Source organism: Sprattus sprattus (assembly GCF_963457725.1).
Source record: "Sprattus sprattus genome assembly, chromosome: 11".
Taxonomy (NCBI): Eukaryota; Metazoa; Chordata; class Actinopteri; order Clupeiformes; family Clupeidae; genus Sprattus; species Sprattus sprattus.
Window position 1 is genome coordinate 16,712,059 of NC_137909.1, and position 24,337 is coordinate 16,736,395.

Here is a 24,337-nt window from a genome sequence, read left to right on the forward strand (position 1 = left end):
CCTTAATGTAAGGTGCTATGTAAGTATGCCTCAACCCCTTGTGCCCTGTGTTCCTATGGACAGACATCAATGAATGTAAAGTGTTCCCCAGCATCTGCACCCATGGCAAATGCCGCAACACGATTGGCAGCTTCAGGTGTCGCTGTGACAGCGGCTTTGCTCTCGACATGGAGGAACGGAACTGCACTGGTAAAGGCCTTCAGTTGTACACCTCACAAAACCCTCTCAAGCTGGGTTAGACCCGTGCCGAGTAGTGGAGCACCGTGTTTTGGTAGAGTTTGGTCAGACCGCTCTGTGTTTGTGCAGACATCGAGGAGTGCCGCATCTCGCCGGACCTGTGTGGTCATGGGACCTGCAAGAACACGCCCGGCAGCTTCGAGTGCGAGTGCTTCGATGGCTACGAGAGCGGCTTCATGATGATGAAGAACTGCATGGGTGAGTGGAACGTCTGGGCAAGGGCTGTGCCGAGTTCAGTTTGTTTACCTTAGATTTTGCACCATGTTTTTATCTTTTTTATGTGTGTGCAGTTTTAATCTCTCTCTCTGTCTTTTTCTCTTTATCTCTCTCTCTCCCTCTGTGTGTGTGTGTGTGTGTGTGTGTGTGTGTGTGTGTGTGTGTGTGTGTGTGTGTTTCTTTGTGCTGTAGACATTGATGAGTGTGAGCGGAACCCTGGCCTGTGCCGTGGAGGCTCCTGTGAGAACACTGATGGCAGCTACCTGTGTGTGTGTCAACATGGCCATCAGCTGACTGCCGACGGGGATGCCTGTGAGGGTGAGTGCAAACACACACACACACACACACACACACACACACACACACACACACACACACACACACACACACACACACACACCTACACACACACACACACACACACACACACACACACACACACACACACCGGACAGGACCAGCATCACTGTATTCTTTCCCATCATCCCTTGTAGTAAAAAAGTAGTGATGTCAGCCTTCCACACCCTTGGTTGGGTGGGAAAGGTCAAGCAATACTGTTACAGGTCAGGAGGTTCTATATCCATATAAAACAGGACATTCTAAATCTTTCAACACCTTTTGACATCAAACACTCTGTCCTCCCAGTATTTTCACTCAGTGTCCTTCAATTGATGTAATTAAATCGGGCTGTCTGCTTCACTCAAATCCACCCCATCAGTTTGGCTGGTCTTCTCGTCTGTGCGAGAGCCGGAACTCAGAGTTGGATTAAGACAATGGAATTGAGCTGTTAGGGCTTATGAGGTCAAAAAGGCCAAGTAGATAATGATCCCACTGATGAGTCTGAGGCGCTGGATCCTAAGATCTTTTTAAAAAAGAGCGATGAACCTTTCTCGTCATGAGGATCTCATCACGCTAATGCTGTGTGCGGACTGTGAGGACGTGTCCTGACGAGGTTTCTGTCTGTTGTGCAGATGTTAACGAGTGTGAGCTGAGCTCCTCGCTGTGTCGAAACGGCAAGTGTGTGAACGTAGTGGGAACATACCGCTGCACCTGTACCTCCGGCTACCAGCCCACACCTGACCTACAGGGATGCACAGGTAAGCATTCACCCAGCCATACGGCATATTTTGTACACATATGTATATTTATTCAGAATACAGATTATAAAAGTGAATGTTAATGGGTCATTTTACCTGCCACAATGTTAATGTTAATGTATTTATCTGTCTGTACTTTTTAATATGTAAATGCCATCATCTGTTTATTTTTTCCATCCATCCCCACCCCTATTTATCGCTCTCCTCTGTGGCGGTCTCAGTCTTTGATTGAGACAGTAACTAGCGGCGTTGTTCTTCCTGTGTTTCAGACATTGATGAGTGCACCATAGAGAATGGAGGCTGTGATCTGCACTGCACTAACTCAGAGGGCAGCTATCAGTGCAGCTGTAACTCAGGCTATGCCCTCATGCCCGACCAGAGGAGCTGCAATGGTACAGCAACACAGACCGCTTTTTTTCTCTGTCTCTCTTCTGCTCTCTCTCTCTTTCATCTCTGTCTCTCTTCTGCTCTCTCTCTCTCTCTTCTGCTCCCTCTCTCTCTTTCATCTCTGTCTCTCTTCTGCTCTCTCTCTCTCTCTCTCTCTTCTGCTCTCTCTCTCTTTTATCTCTGTATTCTCTTTCATCGTCTATCACTCACATCAACAACTTGTTTGACCACTCTCCTGATTTATTCCCAGGTAATTTATTCTTTGTAAGAACGTATATACTACCTTGTGTTATACTATATCAAAATAGTTCTTTTAAGGAATTTTCCAGTACAGTGCAGACAGCCTTGAGAGTCATGAAATAATTCCATTTAGTCCTTTGTTTTACTCTTATTGAAATTTTGGACATGAAAGTACAGATGAGCTACCAGTTGAAACAAAAGGCACCAGAACTATGTGCAATGAAGGCATATTTTTGAAATAAAAAAGGCAATTGCCTGGTTGCAAATTCCTATCAGGTTTCAGCACTGACAGAGTCCTTTATGGCCTGCCTTCTCCACTTCAAACAGTAGGCCGGTCATGGAGGTGATTTTAATACAGCGGTGAAGGTCTGGTCTCCAGCTGTTCTCTCTCTCTGTCTCGCTCTCCTTGTCTCTCTCTCTCTCTCTCTAGCTCCTTTTGTTAATCTCTCTCTTACTCTTTTTCTCTCCATTTCACTCGTACTCTCTCTCTTGCTCACACTAACTCTCTGACACACATTCTCTCATCTTTTATGTCTGAGTCACTTTCTCAATTTTCTTTGCTTCTCTCTTTCTCCCTCCCTCCCTCTCCCTCCCTCCCTCCCTCTCTCTCCCACCCCCCTCCCCCTCTCTCAGATGTGGATGAATGTGAGGAGGAGCCTGGCATCTGTGATGGAGGGCAGTGCTCCAACATCCCCGGGGAGTACCACTGTCTGTGCTTTGACGGGTTCATGGCGTCCCTCGACATGAAGAGCTGCATAGGTACAGTGCATCCTGCTGTACACTGTCATTGTGTTCCATACACTGTGGAGTGGCACTTGGATGGCTGTTGGGTAAACGGTGGTCACAAAACAGAGGTCTACTTTCAAATTCAACAACCTAATGCCCAATAAAATGTAATGGCATAGTAATAATTACTTGGTGAAGGATTTGTGTGTGCCTCTATTTCTGCATGTGTGCCAGCGTGTGTATGTTTGTTTATGAATTGCTGCTTCACATGACACATGAAAGAAAAATAATGATCTATAATGTGCAGCAAGAACAGTGTTTACATGTGTCACATTTGTGAATGATTTTGTGTGTGTGTGTGTATACTGTGTGTGTGCGTGCGCGTGTGGGAGGTTGGGGGATGTTTCTGCATTGGTGCATTTGTGTGCCCATGTGTACTTCTGTATTGTTGTGTAAGTTTGTGTGTGTGGGTGTGTATCTTTCTGCATTAGTGTGTATATGTGTGTGTGTGTGTGAGGGCCGGGGGTATTTCTGCATTAGAGTGTGTGTGTGTGTGTGTGTGTGTCAATCTATGTGTGTGTGTGTGACACACCTCTTCCGCCCCACATGGGAAAGTAGTCAGTTATCCCACTGGGCACTCAGACACAGGATCCCCAGCACGTCAGCCTAGCCTCCATCCATAACTCACACAACCACTTCAATGGCCAGGCCTTAACTACAACAATAAATACACAATTATAGACCTCTGCAGCAACGGACATGACAACTAAACCGGTGTGGTGTTCTGGTGTGAGCGTTCACTGGAAGTAAAAAATATCTTCGCCTCTCCAGGAAAGCGATTTTTCTTTCGCTCACATCTGCCCCAGCTGAGGTGGTGCATTGTGGGATACACCCATCTGTAAGCCGTTTCTTTTCACACGTGTGTGAGTGTGCGCGTGTTTTACGTCTGCAGATGTGAACGAGTGTGAGCTGAACGCCAACCTGTGCATGTTCGGGGAGTGTGAGAACACCAAGGGCTCCTTCATCTGCCACTGTGACGTGGGCTACTCCGTCAAGATCGGCACATCTGGCTGCACAGGTCAGATCATGATTGCAGTGATTAATGACTGTCATTACACTCGTTCATCTCTTTAACTATTAATGACATGTTTTGCTTAGGACAGGTCGTCAAACACTGTGTGCTTTACTTGGCTGGTGAAAAGTTGTTGCTAATGTCTATTTAATATCTCACATTAGGATGACACAGAAATGAAAACAGTCCCATTATTATGATTATTATAATGGGTCTTATTGAATTATTTGAAATATCACTCACTGTCAGGCTTCTAAACAGTGCATCCATTCTCTTTCAAGTGAATCAGTTTCCCCTCAGGGGGAAATGTATGGTCTGAGGTAATCTAAATGAAGGCTGACTGGAAAAGGTGTCCCTTGGTGACGTTTAAAGCCCTCTTCCTCTGTGTGCAGATGTGGACGAGTGTGAGGTGGACGCCCATAACTGCGATCTCCATGCCACCTGTGTCAACACCCCGGGGGGCTTCCACTGCTCCTGTCGAGAGGGCTGGCTGGGCGACGGGGTCAAGTGTCTGGGTAAGATCCCGCCCTGGACTCCATTCTCTCTCCACCCTCTACATGCAAAAGCCCCTTCAGCAGATAAAGTATCATTCCCCCCCTCACTCTGTGGCTCAGACACTACTGAAGGGTCTCCTTGGCAAAATCAGGACTCCAATAATACCTATGAAGGAGACGTGCACACAAAATAGATGCCTTGACTGGACTGTAGACCATTTTGAGAGAGAGGGAAAAAAACATCTGCTAAAAGACTTGATCAGTGTGTGATCAGGTGACTGTACGGCCGCCAGATGTATTTAATGCCCCCAAAATACACTCGGGTATCTTTGGATTACACATGCAAGATTCAAAATTGCTTTTGTGAAGTTACTGAAACCACTTTTAAATGACTGTGTGGTCTACGCTTCCTGCTAATGTGATTCAGTCAGGCGCTCACTTCCTTGCCATGGCTCTCAATCGCTCGTTACACTAAATACATTGAAGAGAACAGTAATGAAAAAGAAGGATATTTTTAGAGCTCAGTGTGGTCTTCATTTGTCACTTGTAGTGTGTTTCTGTGTGTGTGTGTGTGTGTGTGTGTGTGTGTGTGTGTGTGTGTGTGTGTGTGTGTGTGTGTGTGTGTGTGTGTGTGATATGTTTCAATTTGATCTATGGTGCTGCCTACAGTCTTCTGTGCCTAGCTCATTGGTGGCCCAGCACTTTGGAGCCTTGCAGGCAGACTGTGTGTGTGTGTGTGTGTGTGTGTGTGTGTGTGTGGGTGGGTGAAAGAGAAAGGGAGAGACATTTGAGAAGGGAAGGAAAGAAAGGTAGGTATAAATGATGGAGAACTGACCACTTGCTGGAATTGCTGGTTATAATAGATGTAATAGGAAGGGGCAAGTGGACTGAAAACACAGACACAGAGACAAACTTTTTATAAAATTAGTTGTAAAAAATACACAAACAGCAGTTAGAAACTGGTCTTTCAGAACCATTAATTCTCACAACAGCCCACAACACACACCTCCTCTCCCCAAATGAATAGAGAATGTGAGAGAGGGGATAGAGGGATTAAGGAAAAAGTCGAAGTGAGAAGAACTAAAGAGGAGAGAAAGAGAAAGAGAAGAGAAAAACTGACGAAAGAGAGAGTCCAGCTGTCTGCTGCGGGTGTTTGATATCCAAGTGGCGTGAGTGAAAAGCTGGAACCGTTACTGTAAGCCACTCCGCTCTGCCTTCACCCTTCAGACAGTGACTCACTCTGCTCTCCTCATTACTGTCCAGCTAGGTCCGCTGTGTCTCACCGTGAGTGGGGGTCATGGCCTAATGCATTATCTCCTCGCTCCCCAAACGTGTCTCTACGGTCCCCACTACTCCTCTGTGTGAGTGGAAAAATCGCCCTCAGTTTTTTGGAGTCAGGTCAGGCGCTTTTAAGAGGGAGTCGGTCGAGGCAAAAACAAAATAGCTCGGTGAGCCGGTCGCGTGTCAGCTGTTACTCTTGTCATCACCCGTCGAGTTTCTGAGGAGCCGACCGGGTCGCCGGTTCAGCTGCGGCGCCCCTCAGTGGTGAGATGAGATGTTATTCACAGCTGGGTGCATATGTTATGTCTCGGAGCGGCTCACCGCTGACATCCTCGAATGCAAACCAGAGATCAAAGTATTAGAACAGTCGTGACTCAGATATCTCCTGGGTTTGTGGAGATATTGAAATGTCTGCAGAATAATGCAATTTAATACCGTGCTGCCGAACCCAAGAAATGACTAACTTTTGATTGATCTTAATTCCTGTGATCTGCCCAAGAAATGACCATGCCATAGCACAAAAATCCCCTTTGTTTGTACAGATAAAGATCCATCGAATATTACAACATAATACCTTCTACAGAAGAACAAAAAAATAATCATACGATATACTATAAGATAAATACAATTTCAACTTTATTCTTGTTTTGGCCATAAAATGACCACACCTTTAATTTGATTTGACCACAAATTAATTTAAAACTTCATTCTTACGATGTTCTCAAGAAACTACCTTACCTTAAGCCATATTGATGTGATTATAACTCCTCTGCCTTGTTCGCTGTAGACCTGGACGAGTGCACTGATGGGAGCCACGACTGCAGTGCCAGTGCTGAGTGTTTGAACTCCCCCGGCTCCTACCGCTGCACCTGCTCACCGGGCTTCACTGGAGATGGCGTCACCTGCACAGGTATAGCACACACTCTTAACTGCACAGGTGAAACACACACTCTTACCTGCACAGGTGAAACGCACACTCTTACCTGCACAGGTGAAACACACACTCTTAAAAAACCTTTGTATTTAATCAAGACAGAATTTGACCTGAATTTGACAGATGTTGTGTTTTTCAAACGTGTGCACACACAGACACGGATGAGTGTGCTGAGAATGTGGACCTGTGTGAAAACGGCCATTGCCTGAATGTGCCCGGAGGCTACCGCTGCGAGTGTGAGATGGGCTTCGTCCAGGCCCCTGACAGCAAATCCTGCCAAGGTAAGTCAATTGTGCATGCACACACACACACACACACTCAAACACTAACCTAGTATGATCTGCATGGGATAAACCATAGTTTTGCGAAAGTGCAGGTATTGTTCAATGTATCACCCTCATCCTCAATATGACATGTGATGTCTTTAGCCGTAATATCTTCATGATATGTTCAAGTGCTGCATATTGTGCTTTGAATCAGAATCTTGTGTGTGAGTATGAGTATGTGTGTGTGTGTGTGTGTGTGTGTGTGTGTGTGTGTGTGTGTGTGTGTGTGTGTGTGTGTGTGTGTGTGTGTGTGTGTGTGTGTGTGTGTGTGTGTGTGTTTGTTTGTGTGTGTGTGTGTGTGTGTGTGTGTGTGTATGTTTGTTTATATATGTGGTAATACAATTTGATATATGATATTTCTGGAGAAATCAAAGACGTGTGTTCTATTTATAGCCAACAGTCCAGTCCAGTCCAAACACAGGGCATGATTGTGACCTCAACCAAACAAGACACAGTCACATAAACCCCATAAAGCCCATTTGTGTCTTCTCTTGTAGATGTGTGTGCATATACATTATGTGAGTGTATGTGTTGGATCGGTGTGTGTGGGTGTGTACATCTTTGTGAGTGTGTGTATGTGTGTGTGTATGTGTGTGTGTGTGTGTGTGTGTGTGTGTGTGTGTGTGTGTGTGTGTGTGTGTGTGTGTGTGTGTATGTTTGTGTGTGTGAGTGTGTAGAGAATGGAGAGTTTGCTGAAGAATATTGGCAAATACACTTTGCATTAATTTATTTTCCCCTTGTGGTCCTGTTTTCTGTGGTGTTACTAAAAGCACATTAAAGGGATGTTCCATATTCCGTAAGAATGGTTTGGAAATAGTTTAGAGGTGTCCTATAAAACATGGTGGACTTATCTCTTGAACAAGGATTAGTATGTTTTATTATTATATTATGTTCAGGAATCCTCCTGTTTGCTTTATGTGAATAACGATGAAGGCAACCCACAACAGCCCTTCAGGTGTTATTTCCTCTAATGATAATGGAACCGTACCTTTGCAGATATTGATGAGTGCACCTTCAATAGCATCTGTGTGTTTGGCACCTGCAAGAACCTCCCCGGAATGTTCCGCTGCATCTGTGATGATGGCTATGAGCTAGACAGGTCCGGAGGAAACTGCACAGGTACTAAACTCTCACACTCCCCATTGTATACTTGAAAGTCCTAATGCTAATTGTCTGTGAGTTCTTCTCTATTGTGTCTAGTGTACAGGAAGGTACATTCAGGAGGCCTATTTCAGAGTGGGAAGAGCAGTGTTTACCAGTGTTCATATGTATGTGGTTTGTTCTTACAGACGTAGATGAGTGCCTGGACCCTATAAACTGTGTGAATGGACTCTGTGTGAACATCCCTGGCTCCTATGAGTGTAACTGCCCAAATGACTTTGAGCTTAACCCTACTGGAGTGGGATGTGTGGGTAAGAGCGTTTCATTGATATTCGTGGTGTTCTTTTACGCTATTAGAGCTTTCTTTAATAGCTAAAACAGTGATCACAAGGTTTGACTGTTTCCTTACTCAGTACTTTGATATTTCCCCAACCTTATGTACTTTTATTTTATTATATCCTCCCTCCCTCCCACTCTTTCTCTCTCTCCCCCTCGCTCTCTCGCTCTCTCTCTCTGGCAGACACTCGTGTGGGGAACTGTTTCCGGGAGGCGAGTCCTCGCGGGCGCGGCAGTCTGTCCTGTAGCGTGGAGGTGGGGGTGGGCGTCAGCCGCTCCTCCTGCTGCTGCTCGCTGGGCCGAGCCTGGGGGAACCCCTGTGAACTCTGCCCCCCCATCAACTCCTGTGAGACTCCTGAGTCCTCAATATCACTAACGCACTCAACACGCTAATGCTAAACACTGCTATCTAATATCTAATTGTCAAATAGGCAAATGGTTTCACATACAGATCAGCCACGCAAAGTAAAATATGTTTACTCTGTGCACCTTTAAAGTTGCGAAATGGGGTAAAAGCAGTAATACATGCCAAAGACATCTGCAGACTTGCATCGTAAATCTGGTCTGGTTTTATTGCTTGTTGGGGTCTGAATCATCTGATTTGTGTTGCTTGCAGCGGACTACAACACCTTGTGTCCAGGTGGAGAGGGCTTCAGACCAAATCCCATCACCATCATCCTGGAAGGTGAACTCCTTGTAGAAAAATACTTTTTTTAATGATCATGTTCCAGAAAAGTAACTTTTTAATTGAAAGAATGAAACAAAGCAATCGAAACCAGCATCTACGTGAATAATTCAAAGAACTTATAGGAAATTAGTGAAAAAAAAACACTTGATTAACTTGATATAGGCCAGGTAACCATCTCAGTTTTTCCAATCAAGAGGCGAATGTATGAGGGGCTGTTTGTGTTTATGGTGCAGACATTGACGAATGCCAGGAGTTGCCAGGACTTTGCCAGGGAGGGAACTGTGTGAACACCTTTGGCAGTTTCCAGTGTGACTGCCCTCCTGGCTACTACCTCAATGAGGACAGCCGCATCTGTGAAGGTAAGAACCTGAGCTCAGCTCAATTTTAGCACTCAAGACACATTTTCAACTAAATAAACAAAGCAACAGGAGAATTGTCCTGCATTGTCCTCACGGGGACACTAAAAACTGAATGTTCAATTCATTGGTCCAGTTGCTAATGTGTAGGCAATTGTTTGACCAAAGACTGCAATTCAATTCTATCATCCTCAAAATCTGCACGTGTAACATGCTTCAGTTGTGAAGACGGGTGTCAGCCGTAAATATTTGTTGTAATGTTTCCCAGACATTGACGAGTGTGTGTCGAACCCGGGCATCTGTGGACCTGGCACCTGCTATAACACCCTGGGCAACTACACCTGTGTGTGCCCACAGGAGTACATGCAAGTCAATGGAGGCAACAACTGCATGGGTGAGTGCCTGACCACACTGTATACTCCACAGTGCCATTCATGCCACAGGGTACATCTGGCTTGTTTTCATCATGGCTGAATCCATCATTAGCCAACGTATGGCAAGCATCATTGACTTGCTCGCAGAATGTGTAATGTGTCGCAGAATGTGTAACAAGTGAAAATATGCAAAAGCATTCTTCTGTTCATCCTCTGAGCAGTTTCCTGATTAAAGATTAGAGGTTTCTTGAGCCAAATCTACTGATTCTCAGTCCTCCGCTCTATCCGTCTTCCTCATCAGACATGAGGAAGAGCCTCTGTTACAGGAACTACAATGGCACCGTGTGTGAGAACGAGTTGGCCTTCAACCTCACTCGCCGACTCTGCTGCTGTTCCTACAACGTGGGCAAAGCCTGGAACAAGCCCTGTGAAGCCTGCCCAACACCCGCCACAGGTGAGAGACACCGCCTTCTTCGCTATTAAGTAACAGACATCTCCAGTTGCTATCTGAAAACTGCCCCGGGCTGCCATTTTCTTGTTTTTGCGGTTATGTAAATCCAACTAATTGAGTGGTTACCTCGACTGATGCGAATGGCTGTGTCTGCGCTTTACATATTTCAGATGAGTACCGCTTCCTCTGTGGCAACCTAGTACCTGGATTCAGACTGGACATTGAGACCGGTAAAGCCATAGGTAAGCTTCAGTTTATGAATTTAGTTTACACAAAGGCCATGATTCACGTATCTCTACGCACGTTCTATGTGGTTGGGACAGCAGTTGAATGTTGGTGTGTGTCATGGTCTCTCAGTGTTAGAGGTGAACTGTCTGTGACTGCATCTCTGTTCGCCCGTGTAGACATTGATGAGTGTCGGGAGATCCCTGGTATTTGTGCCAACGGTGTTTGCATCAACCAGATCGGAAGCTTCCGCTGTGAATGCCCCACAGGCTTCAGCTACAATGACCTCCTGCTCGTGTGTGAAGGTAAGGAACCTGTGGCAGTTGGTCAAACTTTATACGTGAAATGAAAACATGAATCAAACATGGAACAGGAATTATGGGACAGTTATCAGTAGGGGAGATGGGCAACCATCAGCTGTTATAATCAGTCATAATCATCGCTCTTGTTTTGCCATTTTGGGCAGCATTTTCCATACATATGTAACATGTTGTGTTTATGTCATTGGCTACAAACCATCCTCAGGTTTCTGATTTATATTTAAAATTATATCTACTTACCATGCCATACCATAGTTTTTCTCATATTGCTCAACTTATCCTGTCAGCTAGATCAACTTACCCCCAACATGTGGCAAGTTGAGCCACAAGACCACTTGTTTTTGGGACCCCATATTTTCATGTCTATTTGAGTTAGGCACACCACTTACGCTTCAATTGATGGCACACATCCTGAACTTGTGTTGTATGCATTAATTGTATTTCTGTCTGAAATTCCCCTTGGCTATAGGTCGATGTAAGTTAAAAAAAATGGCTAATCTTACCCCACTCTCCTCTACACACCCACTTACCCTCCGGTAAAAGCACTTCAGTTCGGGTACTTTCAGCTTGTGGTTGAGAAGTCCAGGCTTAGCCTCAGTCTAGTAAAAAAACAGATGCATTTGAGGTCACCTGCTCTGGGAGACCTCTGCTTTGAAGGCTGCAGTGTTTTTCATCAGACAACAGAAATGATATGCGCTGTACGGGAGTCTCTGTGTGTCTCGTTGTGTCATGATGAGGGCTATCTGTCTTACAAGGCCGTGCTTGGACATTTATCTGGCCCTGATGGAGGTCTAATCCCCCATGTCGTTCTGCTATGACAGATCATAGAGAAAGAAAGCGAGAGCAGAGACCTCAGGCCCCGAAGCACAGGAAGCCATGGAGACTGAGGACAGAACATGTGTCGGGTTTCTCCATGTGTGTCTCTACCCGCTGTTTCCCCCCTTCAGTCTTTTTTTGTCCTACTTTCCCTCCCGCCCCTCTCCCCCTCTCCATCCCTCTCTCCATCTCAGTTCAAATATTAGCCCTCTGTCTGCTTGCGTCTCTGGTGATGTCCCCCCACAGAGTCGTCTGCGCCGCATGCGGTGTCAGTCTCCATGAGGGGCCCCGCTTGTCAGGGGCCAACCCCAACACCCCCACACCCCACACGGCCCACCCGTGATCCAACTACAGTTTGCTCCCCACCAGGAGACGATGTGTGTGTGTATATGTGATATGTGTGTGAGTGTGTGTGTGAGTGTGTGTGAGTGTGTGAGTGTGTGTGAGTGTGTGTGTGTGTGTGTGAGTGTGTGTGTGGAGGAGATAGCCAGGGGGGGCTGCAAGGGAAGTGACCCATCCATGGGGCCTTTCAAGTGCTTGTTGAGTGATGCTAAGATGATGAGGGTTAATGCAGGGGAAAGGGGGCCGACCAACGTTGCCTTTGTTAGGGGGCAACCCAACACCCTTATACCCAACGCACACACACACCCTCCCTCAACCTGCTCTTGCTCCAGCCACAGTTAGCTTCCTGCCAGCCACCACTGTGTGTGAGCATGTGAGGAGGAAATAGCCAGAGGGGCTACAGGGGTGGTGACCCCACCAAAGGTGTCTTTCAAGTGTCTCCAGCATGCAACACAGACACAGACGCAGGCGCAGATGCATACGCATACACAGACGCAGACGCATACGCATACACAGACGCAGACGCATACGCAGACACAGACGCAGACGCATACGCAGACACAGACACAGACACAGACGCAGACACCCCCTGTATGTGCTCCAGAGGAAGGGCTCTGGGGCTCCCTGTGGCAAGTGGACACGCCCATGGGAGAAGACATAATTAGCGGTTGCTATACTGGGGTTCACCGCACTCCTCGCAACCACCACAATGAGGGGAAAATCTGACAGGCAGGGCAGAGCATTACAGCCGATTGGCTGCACCGCTAGTATTACCCATGATTGGGAAAGTTGGGATGTTTTTGTCACAAAGATCTAAAGGCAAAGACAGAGGAAAAGCAAAAAGGGCTTTGTTGTAGCTTTGTAATATATGACTACTATTTAATATTACATTATATCATAATTATTAATATGTACAGTATATATTGGATATTATTTATAATAGCTATGTTAATCGTTTAATCTATGTAATCTAAAGTCAGAAATTGATTCAGTATGAATACAAAGTAGTTCATCATTTATGACATTTACCTACATAATCTTTGGTGATCTTTGCAGTTGTCTTTATTAAGGAAAGTTGCCAGGAATCTGTCAGAAATGCACAAAATCAGGGTATAGTGGTCAGTAATGGGATTTCTCCCCACTGCTTCCTGTCCCTTAATAATACGACTCAATTGCACATTGGACACATTCTGACACGAAACCCAACCAGCTTTTGTTTTCCTTGTCCTGTACGTCAAGGCTGATGCCCTGTATTTCCCCAGTGAGCCGTTATGGAGCTGAGACAGATGTCTCGGTTTCTTACTGACTCGCACACAGTAGATGCGGTTTGACAGGAAGCTTTTTGCGGTGCCGTTCCTTCTATGAAAAGACCCCCTCATTTCCTGTGAAGTTCAATATAAATGAATGTCCTGGTGTTCACTGCGGCTTTATACAGACTAATAAAAAAAGAAACTGCAAAACCATTCATGAAATGTTTCTACAGCCTAAAATAGACAGTGCTTCACACAATAAGTGATTCTTTATACAAGTTGACAATCACAGCTTGATAAGAAAGAAAGACCCTGAGCTTTTTCAAAAGCTGTCTAAAAGCAGTGAGTTAGAGTAGACATTAGATGTGGATTAAAACACATTTCTAAGTCTTACACATTAGAGGTAGTTACTAGTTATTAGACGTTTGCAGCCATTTAATTCCATTTCTCTCTCTTCATCCCTGTTATGCATTCTGTTACTCGTGAGAGTATTTGAACAAATGGTCATTTGTTTTCATCATCTCTATCTCTCTCTCTCTCTATCTCTCTCTCTCTCTCTAACTCTCTTTGTGTTCTGTTTCTCGTTCTGCCCTTCCTCAGACATAGATGAGTGCAGCAGTGGTGAGAGCCTGTGCCAGAGGAACGCAGACTGCATCAACAGCCCTGGTAGCTACCGCTGCGAGTGCTCCGACGGCTTCAATCTTTCCCCCACCGGTGCCTGCATCGGTAAGTCGAGGCCACCGCACCAACCAACCACACTTGCCTCAAACCTCGTACCAACCCACCACACTCACCTGCATCCTGTGCCACTGTACCCACACAACACAAGCATGATTATAAAATAAATGGTTGTCAATTTGATGAAGGATGTTGAAGGTATTGAACTAGTGGTCAAAGTTACGTGAATGGTTGTATGAAAGGGGCCTCAGTGCTGTATGAGGAAAACTGACTTAGAAAATGAATTGAGAAACTAGTATGTCAATATTATTGCTCCAATAGTAACCACTCCCATGATCCCAGAGTCTGCTAGCAGTTATCACACTGACTTGAGTCACACTCAGTCACAGTAAATTACCTGAAACGTTGATGTCAGGAGTTGCCCCCTTGGTGGCACACTAGGGTATCTGTTTCTCCTCTCCTATCCGCCCAGTTCCCATGCGGTCAGGCGGCACATCCAGCTGGAGACCAGCCCCATGCCAGCCCCCTATTTTCCCACTGTCTCCTCACTGTGTTGCTTGGCAGTTGCTTTTACCCTGTTTGGAAGCTCCTTCACCCGCTCCCTCTCTCTCTCTCGATTTTCACTGCATTGATAGTTTAATTGCACCCAGATGTACCAATACCCTCTCTCCCGCCCTCTCTCTGTCTCTCTCCACCCCGACTGTGCCAACCATCAGACCGCAACGAGTGCTTGGAGATCCCCAACGTCTGCAGCCACGGAGAGTGTGTGGACATCCAGGGCGGCTATGAGTGTGTCTGCAACAACGGCTTCAGAGTGTCCATCAACCGCAGGATGTGCATGGGTGAGCCGCCTTCTCGACACCCCTGTTGTTGTCTCGCCCTGACTGCTGATGGAGGTGGTGTTTGAAGTGACCTCCATTAACCTTGGCTAATGGCATGAATGTAAGATGCATTGCAGGAAGTGCCGTGTCCGTCCTGGAGAAGAGGGATTGTTGAGACATCGTATGTCTTCTTAATGGATTCTGTCATGTCAGTTAGCCGTCTTGGGTTAACAGGCATTTGAATCAAAGTGCTGTAGAAAAGTCAGAGATATTTCAACAACAATGGTTGAAGCAGAAAAAGCCTTTTGGGCCTGAATGAAGGGCTGAATTAGAGAGCAGTTTGTGTTTTTTTGTTTAGAAAGAAAGATTTAACTTTATTCACCCTGTTTTTTTTGGTTTGTGACTGTGTTCTCATCTTGTTTAAACGTCTCTATTTCACCTTAATAAACGTGATCACCTGGCTCTGTGTTCTCCTTCATGTTGTCGTCCAGACGTCGACGAGTGTGTGCGGCAGCCCTGTGGAAACGGCACGTGCAAGAACACCGTTGGCTCCTTCAACTGCCTCTGTCACCCCGGCTTTGAGATCACACATAACAATGACTGCACAGGTAGCCCTTTCTGCTGTTGTTTGCATAATGCGTGGACTCAACACATGTCAACACACACTGCACTGCCCTTCACTCATTAGGTATTCGGACCCTGTAAGCCTTGGTAACACTGTGGTCTGTCTGCTCCTGTGTTTGCTAACAGACATTGACGAGTGCGCGACCTCGTACGGCCAGATCTGCAGGCACGGCCACTGCATCAACAGCATCGGTTCCTTCCGGTGCCTGTGTGACGAGGGCTACGAGCCCAATCTGGAGGGCAAGAACTGCATCGGTGAGTGGGGCCTAATCTCCAGGGAGTCGTTGCGGAGGCGCTTATTTTGTTTTTGGACAGGATAGAGGTTCATCCTGGGTCCAGGTTTTTTTTAAAAGTATTTTCACTGCGATATCTACTTTTTTCTTTTTTTTTCTCTCTCTGTCTCTGTTTATTGTTCTTCTCTTTCCCCACTGACTTTATTTATATCTTCTTTGTCCTCAACCTCAATCTCTGTCTTTTCCCTCTTAATTCCTTCTCTATCTCCCTCTCTCCTATTCAGATGTGAACGAATGTGTTATCCTGCCTGGAACTTGTGCTCCCGGCACGTGCCAGAACCTGGATGGGTCGTTCCGCTGCATCTGTCCTGAGGGTTACAGGGTGCAGAACGAACACTGCGTAGGTGAGAATCCCAATCCACCACCACTGCTGTGTGTGATCGTGTGTGTGTGCGCGCGCGGGTCTGAGTGCATGTTCGTGTGTGAGTGTGTGTGTTTATCTCATCATCTGCACTGCCCTCTTATCTCATTATCTATGTTTTTGGATGGGACAAATTCTTCTGCCAGCAAAAAAAGATTGTAAACAGTGATGTTTTATTTTTAGAAGATAAGTCAAATATTTATGGATTCAGCTCTATCTAACTGTTATCCTGTCTGTTGTGTGAGTGGGCTATTGTGGCCTCTCTCAATAGGTTTTCTGCTCATATAAGGCAGCCCTTTCAAGATCAGCGGCTAAAAGCCCCTCTTGTTTGACTCTTAAATCATTACTTGTCCAACAAAGCTTCCAGTCAGTTGACTCGCAGGGCCACACACATAGATATGTGTGTTTGTGTGCTTGGTGTGTGTGTGTTTGTGTGTGTGTGTGTGTGCGAATGTGAGAGAGAGAGAGTGAGAGAGAGAGAGAGAGAGAGAGAGAGAGAGAGAGAGAGAGTGAATGAGTGTGTGTGTGTGTGTGTGTGTGTGTGTGTGTGTGTGTGTGTGTGTGTGTGTGTCTGTGTGTGTGTGTGTGTGTGTGTCTGTGCATCACAAAGTCTGGTTTCATGTTGGGTGACACTGATGTATCATTCATCCCGCTGCAGTTGTGTGATTATTCTGGGGCACCATGTCACACTCTTTCAATCACAGCTGCTTGTTTACAGTGTGCTCTCTCTCTCTCTCTGGGCAAATATGTTGATGGTCAGAATCAGCTTCTCTCCCTCCCTCTCTCTTTTTCCTTCTCACTCTCTCTATCTTCTCTCTCTTCTTAACAGATGTCAATGAGTGTGTAGAGGATCCCAACATCTGTCTGTTTGGGACCTGTTTCAACAGCCCTGGCAGCTTTGAGTGTGTTTGCAAACCTGGTTTCATCTTGTCAGAGAATGGACGCAGATGTTATGGTACTTCTTTCTCTGTCCCCTTTCGCTTACCATGGAGAAAGACACATTTAGTTCAGCATAAAATTAGTCCGAAAGTAACATTGGTGTTTTAATGTCTGAAAAACTACTTGTTAATTGAGTATTAACAGCTTTTAAAGACTGGGGATGTTTCATGAGGAGTTTCTTAACGAGGTGAGACCAAAACGTTCACACAATTTACTTTATGGTTACTTGACTTCCTTAGTTGAATTGCGTGTTAACTAAAATGGCCCCATTGTAGCATTCTGTTCAAACTGCACCTATTTGCACAATTAAGTTGTTTGTGTTCATGTGGAATTTTTCCTGAAGTGACCTTCTGTAATGCCCTTATTCAATTACCTCACCCATGTGCTTTGAATAAGTGGGGTTTGCTGACGGCAGAAAACATTCCTCGTTGTCTGTAAACTCAGTAGTTTTTGCTAGAGAGAAAAAAACAGATCCCTATGTTCTGTCCAAGTATTCATCAATATGGAGAAGTAGCTGATGTCCAAAAGCTATTGAGGCCACATTTTTAGGCTTATTTTAATTACGAGTAGCCTGTTGAGACAGTTAAGTCATGAAAAGAACTTTCTTAAGAACCTTTCAACCTCAGTCATGACGAACACTACGTTAATGTATGGACATATGTTTATTTGACCAACATAGACATAAATTCCTTCCAGAGAAACGTATTAGCATCCCTTTTCTCACACTGGCTGTACGGCAGTTGTTCTCACTGGTCCTCTGTTTGTTTTCTCTCTCTCTCTCTCTCTCTCTCTCTCTCTCTTTCTCTTATTGTGCAGATAAGCGGGAGAGCTACTGCTTCACACGCTTTGAGAGTGGCAAGTGCTCGCTCCCGCAGGCTTTCAACACATCCAAGGCCAAGTGCTGCTGCAGCAACATGCCTAAAGAGGGCTGGGGCGACCCCTGTGAGCTCTGCCCCAAGGAGACTGATGGTGAGATGCTCACAGCCGCATCTACACCTCTGACACCGACCCCACTGACACTGGCACCACTGATGCTGGTGCTGACACTGGCACCACTGACGTTGACACTGACACCACTGACGCTGGCACCACTGACGCTTCTCTCACATACTCAATTATGACAGTGCTGTTGCAGTGTGTTGTAGAAAGTTGTAATACTGTACAGACACCATCGCTTAAAGCCTTTATGCACTCAACAAGTTTTAGAATGTCTACCACAGAGATCGGCCATCTAACACTAAAGAGTTCATATTGATCATTCTTCATACTGGTCAAACTTCCCCCTAAAACATTCTATGTAGATTTCTATAATTGAATGACATTTAATTGTTCTTTTCCTCCATTAAAGCTGGCTTCAAAGATCTTTGTCCGTTTGGCTTTGGTATAGTCCCTGGCTTTGATGACTCACGTATAGGTAAGGATTCATCTTATTCACATTAAGCCACACGTTTTTGTCGTCAGTACATGGGATCCCAGGGGATGAAAGCCATAACCTGATGTTATTGCACCATTCCTTCATTCAGCTTGCTACAAGAAGTTTGAAATTCTATTTCAACTTTATTGGCGCAGGTTGAATTGGAAACACAACAGAGCATAGCACAGAGAGGAATCTTTTCCTCATCTGGTTTTGTGGTCATCTCTGTTATTCTCCCTCTCCAACTCTCTCTCTCTCTCTTCAACTCTCTGTCTACCACTCTCTCTCTCTTTCTCCCACTCTCTCTCTCTCTCCCACTCTCTCTCTCTCTCCCTCTCTGCCAGACCTGAATGAATGCGTGGAGAATCCAGGCATCTGCTACAATGGGCACTGTATCAACACTGACGGCTCCTTCCGCTGTGAATGTCCCATGGGCTACACGCTCAACTACACCGGGGTGCACTGTATCGGTGAGAGAACCAGCCCATCCACCCATCCAGATACAGAAGTGTTTTGAATGGAACATGGCCTTTTTATAGCCTAGAGAGGAAACGCATTCATGTATTTCACTTCAGTGAATGAGGAGGCATACTTAGCATACACATCATTTCAATGGAAGCTTCACAACCTGTGTTTAAAGAAATGATGAACCATGATAAGCTGATGATGATTAATGGTAGCTAGCAATATTTAGGACTGGTTCTTTGGTAGCTACGTGGTTACAGATGTAAGACATAAACTTTAGCACAAATGATGCATCATATCTTAATGGTTTGCTTAATTAGGATACAGTTTCCCATGAGGGTCATGTCTAGACTGTCTAGACCGGACAGTGCTTAACAGTCAGATTCTCCTGCTTGAGTTCAGTATGACCTGAGGTGTCTGTTTTCTGTGTGTGTGTGTGTGTGTGTGTGTGTGTGTGTGTGTGTGTGTGTGTGTGTGTGTGCAGACGTTGATGAGTGCTTGGTGGGAAACCCATGTGGGAACGGCACCTGCACTAATGCTATCGGGGGCTTTGAGTGCACCTGTGATGATGGCTTTGAACCAGGACCCATGATGACCTGTGAAGGTAGGCTGTTCTTTGCCCTGTTAAGTCAAACAATGGATCAGATGTACACACTATTCAAGCAGAGCCCATTCATTTCCCCGTGTTTATTTACTCATTATGAATTCATGTTGTGTATTCACCAGCTTTCATCTGGTAGGTTTATGTCAGTTTCGTTTAATCTAAACCTCAGCCTAGCAGAGTGATCAATATTGGTGTCTATATACGTAGGTGTGTGGATGCCAAGAACCAGACCAGCTGTAGACAACCATTCCTAATCTTTCTGTTTTATGTCTGCAAAATATCACAGTTGTGTTTTTCGTGGGACAATTCAGTGTCAGCAGTTTGTTGAAAAGCATGGATGTCTGTATGTAATGTTTAGGATATGTCATATACTGTAACACTGTGAGCCAGAAATGTCCCATGAAAATACTGGCGCAGGTATGGAAAAAATGTATAGGAAATTAAATCATCCAGTCAATTACAATGTAATAGACATTTAATGAAAAGCCTTAATTAAGTCTAGACTGTATATTACATTTTCTGAATTGATTTTAAATGGACACATAAAACTGCGACAGAAATGCATATCGCTCCTACACCCTCCTAGATTTGTTTTTGATTCAATTACCTACTCGCCGAATAGAATAGGGAATCACAAGACGCCACGGTACGGCACGGCACAGCAGCCCTCTCTGGTTACTGCTCTTCTCCCGTCTCTGGTTGTGCTGCAGGGGCTGTCCAGGCGCCTGGTCTTTACGTTAGTTCCTATCTGCAGCTGACAGTGGCCATACAAGACCCATTTAGGAGCTGCTGGACAGTCCACGTGCAGGGAAAATGTGATGCAGAGAAATGGGAGAATGAGAAACAGATAATTCTCTTCAGTTTTCTGTTGTTGTTGTTGTTGTTGTTCTGCTGTGTGATATGCGTCATTCTGATTTTTAAGCCAATCGATGAGGTGCAGTCGTGTCAGATTGCTGTTTATAAGAAGTGAAATAGACTTAGTTCTGCCTCAGTGTTCTCCTCGGATGATTTGACTGAGCTCACATCCCTGTACCTTAACTCATGACCTTTGACCCTGATGGCGTGTGTGTGTGTGTGTGTGTGTGTGTGTGTGTGTGTGTGTGTGTGTGTGTGTGTGTGTGTGCGTGTGCGTGTGCGTGTGCGTGTGCGCGTGTGCGCGTGTGTGCGTGTGTGCGTGTGTGTGTGTTTGTGTGTGTATTAGACATAAACGAGTGCGGGCACAACCCATTGCTCTGTGCGTTCCGCTGCATCAACACGTTCGGCAGCTACGAGTGCAGCTGCCCAGCGGGCTACACACTCCGGGAGGACGGCAGGATGTGCAAAGGTACAGTAGGCCTGGGTCTGTGCCCTCCGAGGCACCAACTAAGGGAGTCTTAGACTCTCATCAGACAGTACAATCAGACAGCCTGCCAGCTGACTCACAACCTGGCTTCACACACTGAAACATACTCCATTTCCTGACGAGACCTGTCATAATATAAACCCTTTGTACAGACAGAAAGAAACTCAAAGGTTGAATTTCACAATTTCATTTATTTTATACATTTACTTAAAAAGTAATTATTTTAAGTAAGTATTTATTTAGTTTAGTTAAGTAAGTAAGTATTGCACACTATAATATTTTCTGAACCAGCATGTAGTTGGAAGCATTTAGCATCTTCTGTCCTCATCAACGCCATTTTACTGATGAAATAAATATTTTTTGTTGCTTTTCGACTATCTCTCTCCCTTTACTCTCTATCTCTACCTTCTTTCCCTCTCTTTCTCTCCCTCTCTCACACACAGACCTGGATGAGTGTTCTGAGGGCCTTCATGACTGTGAGTCCCGGGGGATGGCCTGCAAGAACCTCATCGGCACCTTCATGTGCATCTGCCCGCCAGGGATGACGCGCCGCCTGGACGATGAACTGTGTCAAGGTGAGCAGGAGGAGTGGCTGTCAGCTCACCCTCTCTTACTGAGAAGAGAGTGAAAATCACATGGCATCACTGTGCAGTGACACACAGAATGTGATTTAAATCAAAGTCACAGTAATGATCACACTGGCAGTATAAGAATTTGATGTGAAGTTTTCAACAGTGTGTCATTTTACTGACGGAACTATCCCTTTCATTCTCTCTCTGTCCATTTCTCTTTCTCTCTCTGTCTCGCTCTCCCTCTCTCTCCTTCCACCCCTCTCTGTCAGATGAGAATGAGTGCCGCACGAAGCCTGGTATCTGTGAGAACGGGCGCTGTGTGAACACCATTGGCAGCTACATGTGTGAGTGCGGGGAAGGCTTCCAGCCAGACTCCACCCGCACACAGTGCTTAGGTGAGCTTCACCTCTTAGGCACTTCTGCAGCTAACGTTTTTCCACAAGGTTTTGATATTTCACCCCGGAAAGGTTTTGTTTTGAATCTCTTTAAATTGTGGGTAGATTGTTTCCGTATTTTGACATAATGATACATATACATTAACATATAATAGAATATAATACATTTTTTGTGATTTTTTTTATGTGAAACGTTCTGTCATTTTATTTTATGCAAAGATGTCTCTTCATGTGTCATTGGTTATGTTTATGTGTGTGTGTGTGTGTGTGTGTGTGTGTGTGTGTGTGTGTGTGTGTGTGTGTGTGTGTGTGTGTGTGTGTGTGTGTGTGTGTAGACTACCGGGAGGGCTTCTGCTTCACGGAGGTGCTTCAGACAATGTGCCAGATGTCATCCAGCAGCAGGACCCCCTCTACCAAGTCTCAGTGCTGCTGTGACGGGGGCCGCGGCTGGGGCAACCAGTGCGAACTCTGCCCCCTGCCTGGCACCGCCAAGTACAAGAAACTGTGCCCACACGGCCATGGCTACGCCACCGATGGCAGAGGTCAGAGATGCCCTTTGTTCCCCATTTTATATAAGATAACAAACATACATATTCTTTATTATTTATATATTACATATACGTATACATATATGAATACTTTGTACAGTGTACTTTTTTATATTAGTAACTACATGTTGTTGCAAAATGTAGTTGTGGTCAGAGGTGGGTTTGATTAATCCTCCTTATATATCTTTGCCATAAGTCCACTATAGAGTGCTGTCTTTGCATTCCTCAACTATGGCTTAATGCAGTTTTACTGGAATGTGGTTTTGCAGTGAGCTTGTTGTCCACATTTCCTTGTAGAGCTTTTACCTCAAGGTTTTCTTTTGGTTGGCCTCCTGCTGTTCAGTAGCCCGCAACCTGGCAACCGCTCAGTCAAAACAGACCAGAGATCTTCTGAATGATTTTTTTATTCACAGACACCATTTCAGATGGAAAAGTACATATTCCCACTGTAACACAGCAGTGTGATGTTTCCCTCCTCTCATGCAGACATTGACGAGTGCAGACTCATCCCAGACGTGTGTAGGAACGGAAAGTGCATCAACACCATGGGCTCCTACAAGTGCCACTGCAAACCTGGGTACACCACTTCTATCAGTGGGACAGCATGCGTCGGTAAGGCTTGGAATACACACTCCGAAATACTATAAACAAACACACACACACACACACACGCACACGCACACGCACACGCACACGCACATGCACATACACATATAGAAGGCCACATACACAAATATACTAATGGCATAAACATCGACATAAACACACAACAAACACATATGCATCTATACAGATTTATTAACTGGTATACAGATACTTTTCAAAGCTACTGTATGTCTGGACGGTAACTGTACAGGAATAGATACCTTGTTGATTATTGATTGATCAGCAGTATCGAATGGAACTGTAAGCTACGATTTGTGACTGTATTTCAGACCTGGATGAATGTGGCATGTCTCCCAAGCCGTGCAACTTTATCTGCAAGAACACGGAGGGCAGCTATGTGTGCTCCTGTCCCCGTGGTTACACACTGCAGGAGGACGGCAGGACCTGTAAAGGTATGTAAGCTTTCACAGTTGTTACGGCGAATGTATAGTATAGTCGCTGATGATAAACTGGCTCAGAACAGAATGTGTAATTTATATGGAAACTTAACTAACAGTAGTTAACTAGTTCAAGTCGTGTTGACCACGGAAGACAGGATCTTTAAACTTTGTGATTCTATTATATCTCCCCGACTGTTATGTGAGTCAACATTTTATCAAATACGCACTGTACAACCGGCACTGCTAGCTACATAGGATGGTAAAATCATTAACTACATGATGCAAACAACAATTCAAAATTAATCAAATCTCTTCTCATCCAATCGCAGTCTGCACCCTTTCAAAATTTGAGATGTATGTGACAAGTCTCTTTAACATCATTGTTTGTTAAGCGACACTTGTCAACTGGGCCATAAATTGGCCTTTGGGATATCACCTACTATGTTCATCTACTGAGAACACATCACGTCTGGAGCTGGAGGACATGCTCTTTCAGTAGCTCCTGTAGTCTCTCTCTCTCTCTCTTTCTCTCTCTCTCTCTCTCTCTCTCTCTCTCTCTCTCTCTCTCTCTCTCTCCCTGTTGTTGTTAATGACTTAAGGTTATCTTACCCAATGCAGATCTAGATGAGTGTCAGACCAAGAAGCACAACTGCCAGTTCATCTGTGTCAACACCATCGGTGGCTTCACCTGCAAGTGCCCTCCTGGTTTTACTCAGCACCACACAGCCTGCATAGGTGGGTTCACACACACACACACTCTCTCACACACACACACACACACACACACACACACACACTCATTCACTTTTCTCTCTCTCTCTCACATACACACACACACACATACTTACTCTTATACACACTCACACACCTGTATACACACACCAACACTTGTCTGAAGGTGTTATACTCCTTTAATTAATTCTCCTCATCATTTCATTATACTCCACATTTGCTATATAATGCTAA

The 24,337-nt window shown here is 45.2% G+C and overlaps 1 protein-coding gene across 1 annotated transcript in view; it reads left to right on the forward strand.

Annotated features, from left to right (window-relative positions):
- Positions 1 to 24,337, forward strand: part of fbn2a (fibrillin 2a) — a gene marked incomplete at both ends in the record, with an annotated part of 77,968 nt that overhangs the window by 44,111 nt on the left and 9,520 nt on the right. The window contains 36 exons of the mRNA XM_080847181.1: positions 64 to 189; positions 307 to 435; positions 646 to 771; positions 1,425 to 1,550; positions 1,820 to 1,942; positions 2,811 to 2,936; positions 3,856 to 3,981; positions 4,368 to 4,490; positions 6,538 to 6,660; positions 6,840 to 6,965; positions 8,007 to 8,129; positions 8,300 to 8,422; positions 8,632 to 8,793; positions 9,064 to 9,132; positions 9,369 to 9,494; positions 9,760 to 9,885; positions 10,167 to 10,319; positions 10,487 to 10,558; positions 10,721 to 10,846; positions 13,870 to 13,995; positions 14,664 to 14,789; positions 15,260 to 15,376; positions 15,519 to 15,647; positions 15,910 to 16,029; positions 16,876 to 17,001; positions 17,802 to 17,954; positions 18,334 to 18,399; positions 18,744 to 18,869; positions 19,349 to 19,468; positions 20,670 to 20,792; positions 21,254 to 21,385; positions 21,652 to 21,777; positions 22,113 to 22,319; positions 22,812 to 22,937; positions 23,261 to 23,383; positions 23,990 to 24,106. Coding sequence (XP_080703307.1) covers positions 64 to 189; positions 307 to 435; positions 646 to 771; positions 1,425 to 1,550; positions 1,820 to 1,942; positions 2,811 to 2,936; positions 3,856 to 3,981; positions 4,368 to 4,490; positions 6,538 to 6,660; positions 6,840 to 6,965; positions 8,007 to 8,129; positions 8,300 to 8,422; positions 8,632 to 8,793; positions 9,064 to 9,132; positions 9,369 to 9,494; positions 9,760 to 9,885; positions 10,167 to 10,319; positions 10,487 to 10,558; positions 10,721 to 10,846; positions 13,870 to 13,995; positions 14,664 to 14,789; positions 15,260 to 15,376; positions 15,519 to 15,647; positions 15,910 to 16,029; positions 16,876 to 17,001; positions 17,802 to 17,954; positions 18,334 to 18,399; positions 18,744 to 18,869; positions 19,349 to 19,468; positions 20,670 to 20,792; positions 21,254 to 21,385; positions 21,652 to 21,777; positions 22,113 to 22,319; positions 22,812 to 22,937; positions 23,261 to 23,383; positions 23,990 to 24,106 — 4,497 coding nt within the window. The remainder of the gene's footprint in view (positions 1 to 63; positions 190 to 306; positions 436 to 645; positions 772 to 1,424; positions 1,551 to 1,819; positions 1,943 to 2,810; positions 2,937 to 3,855; positions 3,982 to 4,367; positions 4,491 to 6,537; positions 6,661 to 6,839; positions 6,966 to 8,006; positions 8,130 to 8,299; positions 8,423 to 8,631; positions 8,794 to 9,063; positions 9,133 to 9,368; positions 9,495 to 9,759; positions 9,886 to 10,166; positions 10,320 to 10,486; positions 10,559 to 10,720; positions 10,847 to 13,869; positions 13,996 to 14,663; positions 14,790 to 15,259; positions 15,377 to 15,518; positions 15,648 to 15,909; positions 16,030 to 16,875; positions 17,002 to 17,801; positions 17,955 to 18,333; positions 18,400 to 18,743; positions 18,870 to 19,348; positions 19,469 to 20,669; positions 20,793 to 21,253; positions 21,386 to 21,651; positions 21,778 to 22,112; positions 22,320 to 22,811; positions 22,938 to 23,260; positions 23,384 to 23,989; positions 24,107 to 24,337) is intronic.